The sequence below is a fragment of the Canis aureus genome, chromosome 5 (assembly GCF_053574225.1).
Source record: "Canis aureus isolate CA01 chromosome 5, VMU_Caureus_v.1.0, whole genome shotgun sequence".
Taxonomy (NCBI): domain Eukaryota; kingdom Metazoa; phylum Chordata; class Mammalia; order Carnivora; family Canidae; genus Canis; species Canis aureus.
The window spans coordinates 52196159-52218904 of NC_135615.1; the positions used below are offsets into that span (position 1 = coordinate 52196159).

The following is a 22746-nucleotide window of genomic DNA, read 5'->3' on the forward strand; positions in this document are numbered from 1 at the left end:
GAATTTTCAGTATCTTGGTCAGGGGGTTGGGAGTTACACAAGTGTATGTATGCATTTGTCAAAATTATGGCAAAGTACAGTTGAGATCTGTGTACTTTATTACTTGCAAGTTGTACCTCAAAAGAAAAAAATGCAAAATATTGAACTAGATTAATGACACACATGATAAAGTAGTTAGGGGTTAGTGTACAGGTGGCTGCAATTTACCTTGAAATGCAAAAATAAGACTAACAAACAAAGGGGTTCAAATGGATGAAACGTGACATAGTAAATATACTAAAATATTAAAGGCAAAATCTTGATGTGGATGATTATAAGAGTATTTACTGTAAACTTCTTTTCGACTTCAAAATTTTTCATAAAAATGTAAAAGACCTCTCTGCCAAAAGAAGATAAATGACACTAGATTAATTCAGAACAATTCCCATCTAACGTCATTTCCTGTTTTAGTTTAACAGGCTTGCTACCAGACTGGCAAATCAGAGAAAGACAAATGGCCAAATATTTGGACCCTGATAAATTTGGATCTCTCTTCATATTCTGATCAAAGTAAAAAAAAAAAAAAAAAAAAAAAAAAAACCCACACCAGATTGCATAAATGACATTAAATATATAACACAGAATTAATGATATAATATTTAAACAATATTTAAATAATAATTTTATCATTGTAACATACAATTATGCAATATCATACAATAATAATATTGTTGTGTGCAACACTTAGGAGACCGCTTCCTAGCACTGTTTATGTATTAACTATTTAATCTCTACAGCAGTTCTCTAGGGTAAATTCTATTATCCACATTTTACTAATGGGGAAACTAAGGCATACATATATTAGGTAACTTGCTCAAGGTCACATACCTAGTAAACGCCACAACCAGAAATTAGAATTCAAAGACTCTGAGTCAGAACCCTTGCTCTTAACCACTTCCCTATGATTGCTCTCTTAGTTGACATCATAACTGACATAACATAATATATGCTTAAATTTGTAGATGACATGAAACTAGGAGCAAAAGCAAATACGTTACTTTACCAATTATCCAAAAAGATTAAGGGTCATACACATAAGAGACTGTTACAAGATAAAATTCTGTGGGGATAAAATGTAAGATCCCGCATTTGAGTATAGACCACCAACTATACCTCCAGGGACAGCACTGGTAATGCAGCAAGTGTTTTGCAAGAAGCTGTCAAATGAAAATATGATTGAATGACAAAATAAGGAGAATGTGTGAAGAAGAGACATTTTAATAAGCCAAAAGCAAAACATGAAATTAATAAATAATTCTACAAAATGCTAATATTGAAGTATGTTATCTAGAGGTAGGTTAAATGAGAGCCCTATAAGACTGTTGTGGTCAGACCAATTCCAGAAACACTGTGTAAATTCCTGGGAACTACACATACAGGTAAACTGGAACAAGTTTAGAGCAACAGTGCAGAAAATAAAACTATTATCTGCAGTATAACTGAAGAAGCTGCAAAGATAATATGGAGAAAAGGACTCAAGTGAATTTGGTAGCAAGCTTCAAAATGTAAGGTACTATTATGAAAAACAAAGATCATAATTGTTCTGTAATTGTCCTTAAGAGTAAAAATAAAAACTGCCAACTAAGATTAGCTATGAGGGTTTCGGGAAAACAAATTCAGTGTCAACACAAGGAAGGCTTTTTCAACAGATAGGACCACAGAAGAAAAGGTGGGGGAGAAGGGACTACCTTAGAAGGCTATGAATATTCTAAACAAGATAAGGATAACTCAGTGAAAGATTAGATCAAATTAACTTAAAGATATCTTCCAAATCTAAGAACTTACTATATAATAAAAGGTTATTTTTATATATTTCTTTCATAAGAAGTTTCAAATTGGTTAAAATAGCTATCATTCACCAAAACACACTTGCAGTAATAAAATTTTAATGTGAAGAAAAAATAAGAGAAGTTATTTGCCTAGTCTGCAAATAGGGAAAGGTTTAAGATTAAAAACACTGGAATGGACTTCAAAAGAAAGGAAAAATAAACTTGTCTACATCAATATTTACAACTTTTACTTATGAAAAACATTAAAAGGCAAACAGTAAGCTGTGCAATTAGGACTAATGGATTATATCTTTAATATACAGCTATGTTGTACAGAACAGTAGCCACAAGCAACATGTGGCCACTAAAATTCAAATTAATTTAAATTGATCTTCAATCAATAAAACACTAAAAATTTACTTTCTCAATTGTACTAGGCACATTTCAAGTGGTCAACTGCCACTTGGGCTAGTGGCTACTGTATTGAACAATGCAGACACAGAAGAGTTCCATCACTGCAGGAAGTACTATTGGAACTTTAGTATTTAAAATAGATTAATTTAGTTCAGGGAATTCATTATATAGTTGATCGGAGAGCTGAGATGCCAAGTAGGGGGTTGTGCAGCAATCCAGAGATGAGGAACAACAGGAAGCCATCACCATCCCTAAGACAGAGGACAAAGTGCAGTCCAACACCCAACATCACCTGGCAAAAGCTGGGACCACAGCAGTTGTCTTGTATGGGAGACAGAGACAAAGATGGGAAGCAGCCCCTGCTGGATAAACACCCTGTTGTAAAGAAGGGAAGAAATACCCTGACTTCTCTCCTCCTCTGCCCTCCAATCTCCTGCCAGCACCTCCTGTGGCTGAACCAAGACAAAACCCAAGTGACAAAGGAGCCTGGGGAAATGCAACCTATCAGGGTTAGGCTCTCTGTTAAAAAAGGGGAGGACAGGTATAATACATACCTGGCAAAAATACAAAAAGACAAAAAAAACAAAAACAAAAACAAAAAAACCCTGAACGGCCAACATTTGAAAAATGTTTGACCTTGCCAGTAATTAAATATAAATTAGAAGAATTACTATTAAAATAAAAATATTAAATTAACAATAATAAATAAAAACTCAAGTACTTAGTACTGAAAAGAATATGGTAAAAACAGATATGCTCATACAACCTAGGGAAGGAAATCAATTTTCAAAGAAGTCTGAACAATTTTGCAATTAGCATCGACAGTAATGTTAACCGTTTACATTGTTAAACCAAATGAAAGCAGGTCCAAGGATGAATCCAAAGTCCAGAACATCTAAATTTCAGAAAATAATTTGAGAAACAAAGATGTTCCCTGTGGCTTCATCATATTGAAAAAAAAAAATGAACAACCTCCAAGGTGGCCAATAGGTCAGAAGTTATGTAAAGTAAGGTACATTAAAAATAATAATACTAAAATAAGATAAATTAAGGTACATTTATCCGCTTATTAAAAAATAGCGAGTGCCTTTTGCTAGCCACAGTGACTATATTTAGAAATATAAAAAAGATCAGGAGGTAATAACAGACTAATTTGTATCCATTTAAATAATGTTTATGAAGAGTTTCAACAAAGTAAGGACATGTTTATGATATGCCTACTGAATAACAATGAATCTAAAATCGATTACACTCACATCAGACAAAATATGCCTAAAGGTTAGTGAGTAACAGTGATTAGCTCTAAGTGGTAATTTTATGAGGTTTTTATTTTCCTTCTTTATATTTTTCTGAATTTTCAAATTTTTCAAAATAAATTTTACAGTTCTTCAGAGCTATTAATGCAAATTACAGTTTAAGAACTGTAAACCACAATAGTGCTAGGTTACCTGTTGCAATAATAAACCGCATTATTTGGATCCAGTTCTATTGCCTGTGTGTAACAATCCACGGCAGCAGTGTAATTTTCTTCTTTCATGTGGTTATTGCCTGAAACAATCAATATGTACAATAAGTACAATATAACAAAAAACAGAAAATCTGAAAGATAAATTTTACTCATAGAAACTACAATAATACGAAAGTCAGCCAGATGATTTTTCTTTTTTTTTCTAAGTAAACTCTAACCACAACGTGGGACTTGAATTCATGACCACAAGATCAAGAGCCACATATCCTACCAACTGAGCCAGCCAGGTGCCCCATCAACATGATTTTTTAGTGACCTCAGAGATAAATGTTCCATCGCACTATACAATTGATATTCCTTTAGCCATGGTGTTTTTGAATGACTTTAACAATGCAAAGTCTTAAAACAATTAATATTTGCATACCCTATAAAATACAGGCTACAAAATGTGAGTAAATGCAACAATTATGAAAATCTCGTGGCGAAATCTCTTTTCACCTTCCTTAACTTCATCTCTCTCCTTTCTTTTTAGAGCGGCCCACCCCATTCCAGATGCAACATCCTTCACAATCATCATCTCAGTCTGGACCCCCCCTGTCACTACTTCCCCATCAAAACATATACCTGCTGAATAGCCAAGCCCTCAGAACTCTGCTGTGTAAGCTGATATGATTAATCATGTTAATATGTTATTGGCAGATAATATTTTTATGTCCTATCACTTCCAGAGAGAGATTTTTTTTTTAAGATTTTATTTATTTGGGATCCCTGGGTGGCGCAGCGGTTTGGCGCCTGCCTTTGGCCCAGGGCGCGATCCTGGAGACCCGGGATCGAATCCCACATCAGGCTCCCGGTGCATGGAGCCTGCTTCTCCCTCTGCCTATGTCTCTGTGCCTCTCTCTCTCTGTGACTATCATAAATAAATAAAAATTAAAAAAAAAAAAAGATTTTATTTATTTATTCATGAAAGATAGAGAGAGAGAAGCAGAGACACACAGGCAGAGGGAGAAGCAGGCTCCATGCAGGAAGCCTGATGTGGGACTCGATCCCGGGTCTCCAGGATCACGCCCTGGGCCAAAGGCTGGCACTCAACCGCTGAGCCACCCAGGGATCCCCCAGAGAGAGATTTTTAAAAGGAGATTGTAGGACATTAGTTTCTAGAAAGACAGAATTTCAGGTATCAGGGCTAGCCCACAGGGTACTAATTTTCAAGAAGGTGATCTACAGATACATCTGGAAATAATTTAACTAGGATAACAACCAGTCAGCAAAATAAGGGATTTCCTTTGGCTATCTTCTGTATTCCATGAAATGGAAAAAAAGTGTCCTGCTCATTGATTAGAACCACTGTTCAAAATCTAAAATTTAAAACACTGGGGTTAAGAGGAAGGATTTACATCACAAAAGGCTGTATTATTCCTTCCAACTTTCTCTAAACCAGAAGCTCTCCTATTAGCTTGGTCTTTCAATAGATCATTAGCTACTGAATAGAAGGAGGAAAGTACTTTGCAAGGACCAGGAAGATTAAAGGAAACGCAGGTAGACAAAAGCATCTAAAATCATGCAAAAGTGCAGCGACTGGGAGGCTCAGCTCAGTCTGTTAAATCTGATTCTTAATTTTGGCTCAGGTTGTGATCTCAGGGTTGTGAGATTGAGATCCAGACCCTGCATCAGGCTCCATGTGGAGCTTGTTTAATATTCTCTTTCTGCCCCTCTCCACCATTCTCCCACTCTCTAATTAATTAATTAATTAATTTTTAAAAATCACACAAAAAGTTACTGCAAATTAAGAGTCAGAAATGAACAGAGTGACCACGACAGGCGCCTGAGAGGCTCAGTCGGTTAGATATATCCAACTCTGGATTTCCACTCAGATCATGACCTCAGGGTGGTGGGATGGAGCTTTGCTTAGGATTCTCTCTCCCCCCCCCCCTTCTGCTCACCCATGTGCATACACTTTCTCTCTCTAAACAAAACAAAACAAAACAGTGACCACTAATAGGTACATGGCTTCTTTTTGAGATGATAAAAATGTTCTGTAATTATGGTAATGGTTGTACAATTCTGTGAATATACTATAAAACCAATGAATTTGTACATTTTAAAGGCATAAATTGCATGGTATGCAAATTATAGCTCAAATGAAGCTGAGGATTTTTGTTCTTTATAAGATTTATTTATTTATTTTAGAGAGAGCACCAGTGGGGGAAGGGACAGAGGTAGAAGGAAAAAGAATCTCAAGCAGACTCTCCACTGAGCATGGAGCCCAAGGCAGGGTTCGATCCCAAGACCCTGAGATCATGACATGAGCCCAAAAACCAAGAGTAGGATCCTCAACCAATTGCACCATCCAAGTATTCCTCAATAAAGCTATATTTTTAAAATAAAAAAAAATAATTTAGATCCTCACCCCCCCCCAAAAGTAATGACTATAAAACCTCTAAGGAAGCTAAGACAATTACACAGTTTTTTATGACAGAGCAAGATATTAACTACGTAGGTCTGGTACTTATATAGGTTTGCTTCCCCTGTGTAAAAGATTTAATTTTCTGGGTTATGTGGAATCTTTTTGCTCTTGGGCCTTTTCATCTTGGGGTTCTTGGGGAGCCCTCTGGCTCCATCATAGACCCCAAAACTTAAAACCAGAAATAGACATGACCACTTAACTCATGCTCTAACTAAAATCCACTGTGCTTATTTCTTACCACACTTTCTTGAGGCAATGATGAAGGTGTTGTGCAGTGACCACCACATTCCAACCACCAGGCCAGAAATGCACTGATAGTAAGGGAAAGACTAGGGGACCACACCCCACAGGTCCCCTTCCCTGCCCGTGATCACGTTCCAAAAACACACTGATCCCCAACCATGATCACGCACTCCCTGCCTGCTGCTCTCTTGCACGTACCCCGCTGACCCTCTCCCTATAAAACTCCAGGTGTCGACTTCGCGGGCACAGAGGTGGGTTGTTGAGACTGGAGCTGCCACTCCCTCTGCTGCCAGTACCTGACATAAATTTCTTTTTCTTTTCCAAACCCTCTTCTCTTGAATTATCGGCTATTCCTGCAAGAGTTTATCTGAGTTTGATCATGACAGTGTTGGCAAACTCAGCCAGTAGCTGTGCTTGATTGTCCAGCCCCCTTGAGATTCTGAAGGACAGAGCAGCTGGCCTCACATGTTCCTTTCCTGAGTCAGCAGTTGTGACGGATTGTCCATCAATATAGTATGATTATTGTTGTTATTATTATTATTTTAAAATCTGTTGTATGTCTCCCTGTAAACCACCCCATCAAGTATCTACATTCTCTATGTATATATACGTTTATATATATTAACAATAAGCCTAAAGTCACAAAATATCTAACATACAAAAAAAAATATCTAACATACAAACATTCAGAACACGAATGAAGAAATGTATTATAGCACTTTATGCTTATGTGGTAGTCTCCTATGAAATTGTCTCCTTTAATTATCAAGATAACCTATAAGATATCCCTATACTTTTGTGATGTGTCAGAAAATGACAGAAATGAAACCATCTTGGTTTTGTCTGGTCTTACTGCAGCTCTTCAGAAACAAAACACATAAAAATATTTGAAAGCAGCTTTTCAGGAAGGGACCAGCTGGCTAGAAGCCTTGATTGACACAGATAAGTGGAACACACAGCCTGGAATAACCTTATGCTTGACAATCTACAATGGACATTAGTTTTCACAGGAATAGCAAATCCTGTGTAAAAACAATTGCTGGGGTGCCTGGGTGGCTCAGTTGGTTAAGCATCCAACTCTTGATTTCAGCTCAGGTCACAATCTCAGGGTTGTAAGACTGAGCCCCTTGTGGGGCTCTGCATTGGGTATGGAGCCTGCTTGATATTCTCTTCCTCTCCTTCTTCCCTTCCCACCTACTCCCAGCTCACATTCTGTCTCTAAAATAAATAAAATAAAATAAATAAATAAAATAAAATAAAAACAGTTGCTTTAACTTTGTGTGTTACATGTCTTAAATGTGACAGGTCTTAGTGAAAACAAAGAATAAAAGCTTTCAGTTAACAGCAAAAGCAGGAGGAGTTCAGTTACCCAGGCTAGAACAATAAATAACTCTCTGCATTACCTCCTAATCCTCATCTTACCAGCATTGAGCATATCATAGCAAACCGTGTGGGGATCACAATCTCCCGCAGAGGGAATAAACGTGAGGGACTAAAATAAAATTTCAAATTGCCATCTATTCAATATTATCTTCAGTGACTTCATATACTACAAATCTCTGAGCAAGGCAGAAAACATCAGGTTAAATTGTTCCAATTAGAAACTAAATATATAGAAAATGCATTTCTATCTGGATAATATAAATTCAAATTCTTTGGAGAGTACTCTTGATTCAAAGACAACGAGGATCTGGTTGTCATTTAAAAAAAAAAGATTTTATTTATTTATTTGAGGGAGCACGAGTCGGGGGGAGGGAGAGGGAGAGGGAAAAGCAGACTCCCCACTGAGCAGGGCTCAATCCCGGGACTCTGGGATCATGACCTGAGATGAAGGCAGATGCTTAACCAACTGAGCCACTCGGGCACCCCTAGTTGTTGCTGAATTTGCATGTAATTTACGAAAGTTGTCATTCTAAAATTTTAAGGCCCTGTCATAGTATCATTTCTTAGAGGAAAAAAGAAATTGAACATTGAAAGCAGTATTTGTTTGAAATACAGAACTCTATGATGTAATCCTATGACAATAATCACATAACAGTAAAAATGCAGACAAAGATATTAAGAGTTTACTTAGGATTATAAAATTATCTGTCTAGGTCAGTAAATCATGGTCTTACAGTACCATGGAACACTATGGAGCTATTAAAAACAATGATATAGGTGTATATTTATAAATTTAATAGAGAGGATAAGGCCCAAGGAGTAGGAAAAGCATACTTCCTCCATATCTACCTTTTCAGACACCATTTTTTTTTTTAACTAAACTACCTTCTTCAGTGCAAGTAAAAGCCCAGGAAAATGGTTCTGAACCAAGTTAGGATAGCTTCTTAATGTGGAATATTCCCTAATAACTCTCGGCCTAAAGGACAAGGAATATCCTGGCTCTCATTCACTGCTAATATCAAAACCCTGCCCTCCAATTTCTCAGTACAAATCTTGTTTGCCAAACTTGACATAGGGAACCTGCTTCTCCCTCTGCCTATGTCTGTGCCTCTCTCTGTGTGTTTCTCATGAATAAAGAAAAAAATAAATCTTAAAAAAAAAAAAAAAAAACTAAGAATGCTTTAAAAGCCACTATTAGAAGATGTAATAATGCAGTAATTAAATGTGCTGGGTAATACTTAAGTCAATTGCCATGAACAAATTTCAAAGAATTGAAAATACTAAATCTATATGAGAGTTAAAATAATACTGAAAATTATTTTCATCTTCTTTAAGCATAAAAAAGAATTTGGGATCCTAGAGTACACTTAGCAAGTTCAGTTATAAGTAATCATTATAAGTAATCACCCCTTAGGATATTTGTTTTCCAAGTTTTATTCACACCAGATCTGCTTTTCTTGAAGCAAGGCATAACTATATTGCTAACAAGCCATACTATGTTTCTAGGCTTCCTACCTATCACATTTATTTCTGTTTCACAAATACCATGTTGGTTTTGCAACAATCCAGCCTTGGCAGTGTAAACCAGAATCTTAATTGACAAAGTCATTTTCTCCAGAGTTTCAGAAAGTTTTACGAAATAAGTAATTTCTCTATGGAATACTCACCTTCATCTTTTAATTGGTCAGCTTTTCCCACATCTTCAGGCACTGAGTTGGAGAGAGGCATTATGTCATTCTGAAATTAAATAAAAATCAATGTATTTCCATTTAGCCACATAAAAAAGGAGTCATCCCACAGAACTATAATAATGAATAACTTGTATTACCATAACTCTTCTGTAATTACATGTGATGAAATTTAACTGTAAATAAGATGGTTAGAAAGAAATAGGGGAAAAGTCCTCTCACATACTTTATTTTTTTTCACATACTTTTTATTAGGAAAATGAATATGTAGAATTTCTCTAGAAGATAATCTGAATCAAAATTTTTTACTTGCTTTTCCTAGATCAAAAAATCCAACTTCATACACAACAAATATAAATAATCAGTATATTTAAAATAGTATAATAGTATAAGCATATACTATATAAAATAGTATAAGCATAAAATAAATGTATATTATATATGGGTAATGGAGATAAATTGAGTAGTTTACATTTATGCTATAAGTTTACTATGTATTTTATTGACAAATATATTTTTAGTGAATGAAAATGCTTCACTGTTTAGGAACATGCTCCTGAAAATATATTCATCATATTAAAAAATAAAACAGGATATTTTGTTATTCAAATTATATATTAGCTATAGTTGGGAAGCTTTGTTGTTCTCAAATTCCTAATAAATTCTATTAAATTCTGGTTAAATATCCCTATGCAAAGAATAGGAATAGGAATATACTCAAGAAGAAAAAAAAAAAAAAAAGGAATATACTCAAGAGATTGTTTATATTAGTGAAAATCTTGAAATATAATGTTAATATCTGAAGAGATACCCTACTAAGTCAAATTCACAGCTGACAAAAAGAAGCATTAATAATATGATCCTATTATTCAAATATTTGCGCGTGCACACATACACACACACACACACACAGATGTGCACACAGGCTAAAAAACAAAGACAGGAAAGGTCTAGCACAAAAGGTTAACCATAATATTTGGAGATCAAATTTTCAGTTTCTTCTTTAAATCTTTCCATGTTGATCAATTTTTTAAAACAATGGATATATAATAATATCATCATAAAATAAAAAACAATGTACATTTTCTGTTTTCAGTACATACTATCATCCTCAAACCTCCTTTGCATTCCTAAGGCTCAAACCAAAGGTGTCTGCAGAAGTATCTCAAGTGGCCCTGGAAACACAATGCACTTCTCCAGTTTTGAAAGAGCTTTTAAAAACTGTGCTTTTACACTTGACTCTGAAGTTCATGAATACGTCTACAGTTTTTTTTTCGTCTACAGTTTTCAAGAAAACATAGTTTGTAGCTAATATACCTATGTACTACATTTAGAATATATCCACCATGTTATTTGTCTTGACTAAAGTTTTAAGAAACTTGGTAACTCTAACACTGGAAATATACTTTGCTAATTACACAAAAATATTCTCAAGTATGAAATCATTCATCAAGCATATGAGTTGTTCTTATTTTTTGTAATCCTTCTCTACTAATCAGTTTTTCTAAACATAAAGTATTAGAATAACAAAGTATAAAATCAAAATGGGAATCCTGGTAACTAGAAGTCACTACTTAAAACTGACTACAGTCTCCGAGGATAGACATTTATCAAGGACACACGACACTGCCCTGCGGTACTTGCTGTCAGGGTTCCTTCTATTTCGCCTGGGCAGTTAATGCATGGGGAAAAAGTGACTTTTTGAGTCAAAAAGTGGCATATTGAAAAATGACCTCTAATCCATTTTGTCTTTTAAATCCTCCTGAATTAGTTTAATGAGATTGCCACAGTTGTACAACTTTGAAAACTAATTCTCATATTCACCGAATACATTTAAGCAGCCTATAATGTGGGGATGATTGTCACCTACTTTACATAAAAGGAATGAATCCATTTGGGATATAAACTTAACTGGGAGGAAAAACACAAGAACAGTATCCTAAAACTAAAACAATCAACATAACAACCAAGGACACTTGGTGGGACAAATAATTTCTTTTTTTCTTAAGTTTTTATTTTAATTCCAGTTAGTTAACTTCAGTATTATATTTGTTTCAGGTATACGACACAGTAATTCAATACTTCCATACAACACCTGGCGCTCATCACAAGCACACTCCTTAATCCCCATCACCTATTTCACCCACCACATCACCCTCCTTCCCTCTGGTAACCATCCCTTTGTTCTCTATAGTGAGGAGTCTGTTTCTGGGTTTGTCTCTCTCTCTCGCTTTTTTTTTTTTCCCTTTGCTTATTTGTGTGCCTTTTAGATTCCACATATAAGTGAAATCATCTGGCATTTATCTTTCCCCTGAATGACTTATTTCACTTAGCATAATACCCTCCACTATGTTGTTACAAACGGCAAGATTTCTTTCCTTTTTATGGCTGAATAGAGACAAATAATTTATTTAATTATAAGTCTTGATACTGATTCAGGCAAGTTTTGGACTCTCTGGGTTACTCTGCTAACAAACACACATGTGATGAAATTGCTGCTGTTAAAATGGAGTAACAGAGGACTGACACCACAAATAACACTATGCAGATACACAATGGAGCCAGTTCCAAGAAATTATATTTTAAAAATAGTAAGTAGGGATCCCTGGGTGGCGCAGTGGTTTAGCGCCTGCCTTTGGCCCAGGGCGTGATCCTGGAGACCCGGGATCGAATCCCACATTGGGCTCCTGGTGCATGGAGCCTGCTTCTCCCTCTGCCTATGTCTCTGCCTCTCTCTCTGTGTGACTATCATAAATAAATAAAAAAAAAAATAGTAAGTAAAAAAATTTTATGATTAAATACAATCAGAGGAAAATAGTAAGAGAGAAAGAAAAGAGTCCTATTTTTTTAAAAAAGACTTTATTTATTTATTCATGAGAGACACAAAGAGAGGCAGAGACACAGGCAGAGGGAGAAGCAGGCTCCCTGCAGGGAGCCTGATGTGGGACTCGATCTCAGGACCCCGGGATCACGCCCCCAAAGGCAGATGCTCAACCACTGAGCCACCCAGGCATCCCAAAACAGAGCCCTATTTAAACAGAGTGCAAGAGTCAACTTGAGCTTCCTGGGAGGCAAAAAAGAGTTCTGATCTCTAGTATGAGGTCAACAGTGACAGACACTAAGGAGTGAGCAAATCCAAGTGTTGTCTGAAGCACAGGACTCTTGGGAATCTATGAGTTAAATAAAGTCAACTTTAACCAGGGGCATATCCAGCCACTGAAATGGAGTTCCCTAAGGAGGCCAGAAGCCCAGCAATCAAAAAAACCACAGCAACCAAAGAGAAGAACCGGGGAATCCTGTGATGGGGAGCACACAGACATGTCACTATCTCTTTACAGCTTTATCATTGAATCAGAATTGATCTGTCTGATAACTGCATTATTCTTTTTTCCAAGTATAGAGACAACAGTATACTGCCAAATTGCCGTCTTCATTGCAACTCTCAGAACCTCTTCCAACAAGTTCTACAGTCAATGTGGTAGTCTCAGCAACATCCCTGCCAGTATGAAGTATAATACCACATGCCTCAGCCTCTCACCCGAGTTCCTCAATCCATATTGAAGCTCGAATACAGAACCAGAGTAACAAAAGGACTTCATGAGGCACCAAAATGAAATGACAAAACACATCAGAGGTCATTCCAGGGCCCTAAACTCAGTAACCTTAAAATTTTTCAGACAGGTTAAGGGGAGCCTGGGTGGCTCTGTCAGTTAAGTGTCAGACTCTTGATTTTGGCTCAGGTCATGATCTCAGGGTTGTGAGATTGAGCCCCCATCGGGCTCCACAGGAGGCATGGAGCCTGCTTACATTCTCTCTCCTCCTCTCCTTCTACCCCTCCCTGCTTCCTGTTTATGCTGTTTCTCAGAAAAAGCAAGCAAGCAAACTGTCTTTAAAAACATTTTTTTTTCAGACAAATTTATGTTCCATATTCCCTGAAAAGGCCAGAAACCCAAGACCATTATTGTAAACAGTTCTCAAGAGCACAGATCAGAAAATTTGATGTTTGGCATTACTTTTGCACAATGACCTTGAACCTTCCCTGTTTAAAGAGCCCTATCAATGGCCCAATTTAAATATGCTTCAAATGATGATTCAATTCCTGATGAATGTATTTCTACATAGTTGCTTTATAAACAGGAAAATTTTTTTAACTTGTATTCCATGTTTTATTCCATGTCAGAAATCTAAAAAATGCTCAGGTATTAGAAAGGACTTAAAAAGCAACTAAGACATATCATTAAATATAAAAGAAGGTGAGGGCAGCCCAGGTGGCTCAGCAGATTAGCACAGCCTTAAGCCCAGGGCATGATCCTGGAGCCCGGGGGTCGGGCTCCTGCATGGAGGCTGCTTCTCCCTCTGCCTGTGTGTCTGCCTCCCTGTGTCTCTCAAGAATAAATAAAATCTTTAAAATGAATGAATGAATGAATGAATGAATGAAGGTGAGAGGATGCTCATAGCTACTAACATGAAAATCTAAAGCACATTAAAAGTTATATTTTAGGTCCCAAATCATCTCCATGTGGACTATCGACCTTATGCTCAAGGAGGAGGTTATTTACGTAAAGGCCTAGCCCCTCAGATGTTAACAACGTAATATCGTAGTCATACTTAAATCAGATACTAATGAGAAAACAGTGACAGCTTACCTTACAGAAGGAATTGGTGAACATTTCTGTCAGAGGCTGTGAAACTGCTAGATGGGTATCTTCTGGGCTGATTTTAAAAACTGTCTCCAAGCACTGAATTGCAACTTGAAATAAATTTGAATAGTGAAAAAAAAATTAGCAACCTAAAATAAGGAATGACCTTTTATTTTTGGTAGAAATCTGCATTCTGTGCAATCTATGGTAATTCAGTATTTATGATCACAGAACATAAGGAAAAACTAAATGGTTCAGCTACATAGAGATTTCTGTTTATAGACCAGCTGCTGAGGGAAGATAACTTGATTTCTTATTCCTTACTTAAAGAAAAATGTTACCTAGAATATAATTTCTCAATATATCCATTACATCATATTCTTATTGAAGCAAGTCATCAACAACTGATTCCTCTCTGCCAATATCTGATTAGCCACCAATGTTCTAAAGGCTTGAATAAAACGAACCAAAAAAATCTTTTTTTTTCAATTCTGAGAAACAGACTCTCAATCTGACCAAAAATAGTAACAGACACAATTTCTGGCTCATGGGAGGCACTAAATAGCAATCCTGGTATATTTACTTAGGTGAAGATAGGTTGGCTTTAAAAAAATTCATTCATTGCCTGCAAATTTACCTCAAGCACCTACATATGTGCAAGGTCCTGTTCTAAGATGGTAGAAATACAACAGTTAATTTAAAGACAAAAATCTTTAATGCCTCATTATCCATGTGATGAAGCTTATGTTAAGAGAAGGAGGCAGACAAACCCAAAAATACATGGCATGTTAAACGGGGCTGCATTCAGTGTATGGCAAGATAACCGGCCAGGGGATGGAAGAGGTGGAAAGACATGGTGGGAGACGATGCGAGAGAGCAAGTCACTGCTGTTGGATGACAAGGCGCCTCACGTCACACTATGGGCAAATGGAGAGCCATTAAAGAATTCAGTGAAGGAGAAGAACATACCTGGATTTGTGTTTAGAACCAGAAGTGTGGTAGGAATGCTGAGAATGGATTAGACAGGGAATAAGATACAGGCCTCATCCTCACAGAGACAGACATCCAACCGCATGGAATACAGTATAGTAAGTTCAATGACAGAAACACACACCAGCTACATGACAGAGTGGAGGAAACCACCACTCTGACCACGGAGGGTTCCTACTTAAATGATCTAAACAAACAAGGGGCTCAAACCAGGGCAATTATGGGAAAGAAAGAAAGATAGCCTGTTGTTTCTACAAGTACTCCTGGACGGGAATGGATGCGGATTCCCGTCCTCAGGATGCTCTCCTTTGAGGAGGAATTCTCTCCTGGCTCCACAAGATGAGAATGTAGCCAAGTGTCCAGTGTACTCCCAGACAGCGTGCAGCAGGTTCACTTCTATTTGCATATGACTTTATTTGTATTCAATATACCGAAACTAAAAACTAAACAAAAACACTTCACCCATTTCTCTCACCCTACTCTCTACCTTTGACAACCACCAATTTCTTCTCTGTACCCATGTGCTTGGTTTGTTCATTTATTAGCTTCCATATATAAGAGAGATCCTTCAGTGGTCCTGAGAAAAATACCTCTGCCATAAAAGAAATACTATTACTTTCACTAACCAGCAAACAATTCTCCTTAGAAAAGGGACTGAATAAGCAACTAAGTTACCAATTGCAAGAAGGAGTCAGAGGATCTTTTACATAGAATATAATCTACTATTTACCCATTCCTCATTCTCTCAATTTCTATTCTTCTCTTTTTTTTTTTTTTAAGACTTTATGTATTTATTTGACAGAGAGAGAGGATAAGCAGGGGGAGCGGCAGGCAGAGGGAGAGGGAGAAGCAGGTGCCCAGTTGATCAGGGAGCCCGATGTGGGGCTCGACCCCAGGACCCTGGGATCATGACCTGAGCCGAAGGCAGATGCCTAACCAACTGAGCCACCCAGGTGCCCCTTTCAATGTCTATTCTTGCCAAGCACTTGTTCCGGCACTTCAGTCATACCAGCACTATAAACGTTGGGCCACAAGAAAATAGACTCCCACTTCCATGAAGACAGTCAATGCGAACAACAACAATAGTAATAATGGCAAATGTATGTGTGTGTTTATATGTATATACTTATTCTGATCAGTATCTTCCCTTCCTGATCAGACTGGTCACTGCCTTTACTGTGCCATGTCACTGGTACAGGTTTCTATTATTGAACTTATCATACTATATTCCATGCATTTAAATGTCTCCCACATTAGACTGCCTCTGAGGATAAAGACTGCATCTTACTCATCTATGACTTTAGCAGATCTGGCAAATAATAGGTGTTCAATAAATTTAATCTACATCTTCATTTACAATGGAAGTCATAGTTTAATTACAGAAAAAAAAAATAACAATAAACCCTTTGAAGAAAAGCACTCCTCTCCACCAAAACATTAATACACAACCATGGGAAAGAGGGATAGTACACAACCAAGTCCTTAACCAAAACCCAGAGTATATAACTTTACTGCACAACACGGACAGGTGAACAGTCCATGTGGTAACTGAGGGATTTTTATGCCCTATCCTGTTGAAGCAATTCAGTTCATCTTCCTTATTTCCTCTGCCATTCACCTTAAAACACAGACCTGGTTCATATTAGATGGAATTAAATATCATTAAAGGAGGTGGCTGTTTTGTTTTAAACAATTATTTGGTGTGTGTTTTTTCAAACCACTTTACTGAAGTATGGTTGACATATAAAAAGCTGTTCATAGTTCATGTCTATAACTCCATGAGTTTGGAGATAAGCATACACCCATGAAATCATCACCACCGTCAATGCCAGAGACATACTCATCACCTCCCAAAGCTTCCTCTCACCACCTTTATTATCATGTGTACGTGTGTTGTAAGAACACTTTAACCTAAGGTCTACCTTCTTACCCAACTTTAAGTATATAACATAATTAATGATAGGCACTGGGCAGACTAGTCAGTCCCCAGAACTTAATTCCTTTGACCATCACCTCCCTATTTGCTCTTTCATAGCTGCTGGCAACCATCATTCTGTGAGTTTACTATTTTAGATTCCCTACACAAGCAAACAGAATTGTCTGATAAGTAAACCCAGTAGCCAAAATATTGATAGCCTTGATGATAACAGTGTGGGTGAGAGATTGAGGCAAAGACCTACCTGGAATGGGTCCAAGAAAGAATAGAAGAAGAGGAATTAGAAAAGAGCAGTATAGATAGCTCTTTCAAAGAGTTTTCCAGCAAAAGAAACAGGCAAAAAGAGTAGGCAGTAAGTGGCAGGGTGGGTAGCACGACAAGAACTCAGGACTATTTCGTTATCGTTTTTCATCCAACCAAAAAAAAAAAAAAAAATCAAATAACCTAGTTACAGTAATTTCTCTTACTTTTACCTCAAGATTCTCATTTATAAAACAAATTCAAGCCTTCTTTCAGGAATAAGTAATACAAATTCCTCACTCAGGAATAAGTCCTACAAATATAAACAAGTACACTATATAATTCTTGTTCCCCTTTAACCACAAATAATAACAGTGCATTTGGTACTAATGAGGAGCAGGGCAAGTGAAGACTTCTATACAACACTATGATATCCCATGTACCACTTTATTCAAAAGCTTCCATATGCCAGGTACCTGTCATCACTGATTCTGATCCTCTTGACAAATCTATCAGATGGAGAAGAGTCAGAGGCTTCACCTAACAGCCTTAGAAATTAAGCTACAGATCAACTAAGTGATATGCCCACGATCACTTGACTCAATTCATCAACCCAATTCAACAAATATTTATTGAGCACCTACTACGTGTCAGGCACTTTTTCTACATGCTTTAGATAAATCAGTGACTAAAACAGAAAATATCCCTGACTTCTTGGGGGTAGGGGTGGAGAGGTAGGCTATAAGCAGTAAGGAGTACTGCAAGTATGGAGAGTAGAGCAGAGAAGCAGGCTGCAGATATGAGTGCCCAGCATAGGTCTCATTCAGAAAAGAGATTTGACAAAGACTCAAAGAAGATGGGGGCATTACTATTATATGGAGAAATAACAATCTAAGCAGAAAAAAACTACAGCCAAAGCCCTTAGGAAAGAGGATATAGTATATTCAGAGTTAGGAAGCTAATTTGGTTATAGCCAAATGAGAAAGGGGAAGCGTCTGTCAACAACACATCGCTGAAGTCCAAATTATATAAATCCTTTAAACAATGACTAAGTAACATGAGGAGTCACGGCAAGATTTTGAGTGGAATAATGATAGAATCTGACATACTCTGTTTTATTTTTTTGTTAATTTTTTCAAAGATTTTATTTTTAAGTAATCTCTATAACCCGATGTGGGGCTCAAACTTAAAACCCCAAGATCAAGAGTTTCATGTTCCACTGACTGAGCCAGCTAGGCACCCCTGACATACTGTTTGAAAAGGTCACTGGTGGCTGTGTTGGGAATATTCAACAAAGCTGCAAGAACAGAAGCAGACAGACCTGTAAGAGGCTACTACATTAAAACAGAGGAGAAATACTTAATTCTACCCAGGGGTGACATCAGTGAAGGTGGGAGGACATGGTAAGACTCTAGATATATATGTTGAAGGCACAGCCAACAGGATTTAATCATTTAATGATTAAATGCAGAGTCTGAGAGAAAGAGAAGAGTCCAGAATGATGTCCAAGTTTTGGGCCTATGCAAGTGGAAAAGATAAGAGTTGCCATCAACTGAGATGGGGAACAGATTTTGGGTGGGAGGATCAGGAGTTCAGTCTTGGAAATGTTCAGTTTGAGATGCCTATTAGACATAGAAGTGGAGATACCTAGTAGGCAGTTGGATATAAAAATCTGCAGTTCAGAAGGAAGGTCTTGGCTGAAGGCCAAGAAACTGAATGATACCATCAAAAAAGTAAGTACAGATAATGAAAAGAAGATCAAGCACTGGACCCGGGGCACTCCAAGTCAGAGAAAAGAAGAAAAGGTAGTAAAGGAGACAGAAGGAACAGGCCATGAGAGAAGAAGAAAACTAAGAGTGTGAGGAGGTATCCTGGAAGCCAAGTAAATCAAGTATAGAGCAGTGGCAGGATGGGAGGGGGGTGAGGTGGAGGGAGGTTGGGGGCAAGACGAGAGAGATTATCAGCATTATCAATGGCAGCTAATAAGACAGATGGAGACTGAGAACTGACCACTTAACTAAATCACCAGAAATCCTTGATGACCTTAATGAGAATAGTACAAGTGGAAAGAGACTGAGGCAAAAGCCTAACTGGAATAGGGGGTTTAAGAAGGAATAGAAGAGGAACTTTAAAAAACAAGTACACACAATTCTTTCAAAGAGTTTTCCAGCAAAAGGGGAAGACAATAGAAGGAGGCAGAAGTTTAGAAGCAGGGAGTAATACAGCAAGAGTAATAAGCGGTTGTTTTTGCTTTTTTTTTTTTTTTAAGAAGGGAAAAATAATGAAAAATCTATCCTGGGAAAAATAATGAAACATCTATCCTGATAAAAATAATCCAGTACAGAGTGAAAACTTGCTGATGTAAGAGAAGAAGGGTAGAGTAACTAGAATGACATCCCAGAGTAGGCGAGACAGGATGGAATGAGATCCAGTGTGCCAGCAGAGAGGTTTCATTTAGAAAAGTCGATGGATAGTTCATCTACAGTATCTTAGTCTATTTGTGCCATTCTAACAAAACATCATAGTCAAGGTGACTTCTAAACAAAAGAAATTTATTTCTCATAGTTCTCGAAGCTGGAAAGTTCAATATTAAGGCACCAGCAAATTTAGTGTCTAGTGATAACCTGCTTTCTGGTTCAGAGATGGTGCCTCTTTGCTGCGTCCTTACATGGTAGAAGGAGCAAAGGAACTCTCTGGGGTCTCTCATAAGAGCACGAATCCCAATCATGAAGGCCCCATCTCCTAATATCACACTGGGCATTAGGTTTCAACATATGAATTTTGAGAAAACATAAATATTTAGTCCAAGGCATATGGTAACAGGCAGGCAGGCAGAGTGTTGGTGGGGGGTGTAGATGTTGGTGTGTGGATAGATGGGGCAGGGGAAGTCTGTGGAAGTTATTTTCTTATTACTTTAATTTTCTTGGTAGAGTAGGAAGCACGGTCATCAATTAAAAGTGAGTACAGGAGAGGAGGTTTGAGGGTTTGAGGAGACACCAGAAAGTGCTAAAGTAGTGGCCTAGGAAAGCAAAAGTATGAATGAACTTGGAAGAGATAGTGTGATTGCCAGGCAGCGTTAAAGGTCCACCTGAGGCTCATGGTCATGAATTCAAAGTGGGACCATTCAACAAAGTTTTATGTTTTGCTCCGTTTATACATAGTCACATGGATATGAGCACAGAGTTGGTGGAAAGCTGAATTTACATGAGGCTGGGTTTTGCAAGAAAGGAAGAGATATACAAGGATGTATCTCTAATATATATAATATAATAATATGTAATATATATATCATATAATAATAATATATAATATAATAATGAATCATGGAATCTAAGAAAGGTAAGAAGAGGAGTGTAAAAGGTATGGGATCAACAGACTGGGGGTATTCATAGGGTCAAAGAATAGTTGGGGTAGGGATTCTAGAGGGAGTGACCTGGAAAGACAGGCAGGTCAGGAAGTGAAATGTCTACAATAGACATTATGGAGAGAATGCAATTTTAGTAAGGATAAGGTCCAGGGAAGAGTTTCTCACCCTTGGCACTACTGACATTTTGGATTTTGTTCTTGGGGGCCGTCCTGTGTATTATAGTATGTTTAGCAGAATCCATGGCCTCTACCCACTAGGTGCCAGTAACACCAGCCCCTTAGTAGTGACAATCAAAAAAAAAAAAAAAAAATATCTCCAGACATTGCAAAATCACCCTACGTTGAAAACCACTAGTCTAGGGTATAACCATGCAGCTGAGTGGTTGAGATCACTGGAGGACAGAAGGTCAAGGAACAGAGTGCTGAGAAAAATGAAAGAAACATCTATGAGGTCATTGCAACTGCCAAGAATAAGATAGAGTAGTACTCGAGAGAGTGACAGGGAGCAGAAGCCACATGAAACAGATGTCAGTAGATGACAACAATTAGGAGTGGGTGACATAATATGATGCAAAAGCTCAAAGCTGATAAGACTATAAGACCTTACTGCTATGGGAAGGCTGGTACTAGAACTTAGGCTCCTTTTCCAGGGCTTTTTTAAATGTCTAGAAGGTGGGCAGACTTCCCCCACATGATTTCATACTCAATTAAATTAGACTCATAGAGTCAAAAATAGGGGTCGGTCAAAAACAATTGGCACCATTTCTGACTTCCATGTATAACAAACAGCTGAAGGCACATATTTTTGGCTGAAGACCATCCTAAAAATAGGACATAACATCTTGATTTTTTAAAAAACTCAATTTTCTTTCTGGCCTTTAGAAGTATTATACTGCGTTTGATTGGAGAAGAAACATCTTTTATTAAATGACTGCCTTTATCTGTCTGCTACTGAGCAACCATAACCAATATTTTCTTTAGATTTATCTTCACATAGTCTAACCACCAAGGACAAAAAGAACCTTAATATGAAATGAACCGATTGCAATGTTCTCCAACTGTGTGTCACCTGCTCCTCTCACTGCCACCTGGAAAGACAGCGTCTCACCAGATTGCAAGCAGATTTAGAGCAAATGCCCAGTTTTCATCCCCACCTCTTAAAAGCATATTCACAATGGAAGTGCTTATTGAAATTAATAGATGTATCCCCTTCATAGGAGAAACAGCCTCTAGATGGCAAAATCAAATTGTATTATAATTCATTAAATTCTCCTAAGTGTACTATCTCATTGCAATAATTAAGTCTTCAGGGCACAAAGAAGCTACGCTCATTGAACCTCCCCAAGCCCATCTGCAGCATTGTATCCTGTTATGCTTATACTGGATTTAAATATTATAATGCATAAACATGAAGCAGAAAAGATGGTGTTCAAAGAAACACGTGATGCTGTCATCCAAGTCCAGCTCAATTTAACAGATTACCAAATCTAATATTTAAAGCTCATGCAGAACACCAGTGAAATCCTCCCATTTTCAAATCCCGGAACAGAAAGTTGTCATAGCTTAATTGTGATGTAATTATTACACTTTACATAGTGCTTTTATGATGACTAAGGTATTTTCATATATGGATTCTAAACGGGATGCTTTTCTATTAGGAAGAGACAAGACCTTCAGAGTAAAAGCCGGGATTTAAATCTCAGCTTTGCCACATTATGTCGTTGTTATGTTACGTTACTTAATCTATCTGGTTTCATTCATTATCTGTTAAATAAGGATAATACTAACTTAACAGTTACTGTTAACTGTTAAGAAAAAAAATCCCTATGATTTTGTATGATCAGCATAGTTCTGACACCATACAGTTGTTCAATAAATGAATGATTGTCCTCTTATTCTGTCGTTAATGAAAACAAGCCTCAGAAAATGGAAACACAATCTTTCTTCTTGAATTGTCAATAAAATATTTTGATTTTGTTATAATAGATCATAAAGTGGGCAGCCTGGGTGGCTCAGGGGTTTAGCCCCTGCTGCCTTCAGCCCAGGACGTGATCCTGGAGATCCAGGATCGAGTCCCACATCGAGCTCCCTGCATGGAGCCTG

At 37.4% G+C, this 22746-nt stretch overlaps 1 protein-coding gene across 6 annotated transcripts in view; it reads right to left on the reverse strand.

Moving 5' to 3' along the window:
- The window catches only part of SGTB (small glutamine rich tetratricopeptide repeat co-chaperone beta), a 47882-nt gene that overhangs the window by 23509 nt on the left and 1627 nt on the right, over window positions 1-22746 (reverse strand). For all 6 annotated transcript variants that reach the window (XR_013379976.1, XR_013379975.1, XR_013379972.1 and 3 more), the window contains 3 exons: window positions 14118-14221; window positions 9451-9520; window positions 3671-3770 (listed from right to left, as the gene is read on the reverse strand). Coding sequence is in view for 2 of the 6 variants with exons in the window: in XM_077898020.1 (XP_077754146.1) it covers window positions 3671-3770; window positions 9451-9520; window positions 14118-14221 (274 nt within the window). In the remaining 4 variants the exon portion in view is untranslated. The remainder of the gene's footprint in view (window positions 1-3670; window positions 3771-9450; window positions 9521-14117; window positions 14222-22746) is intronic.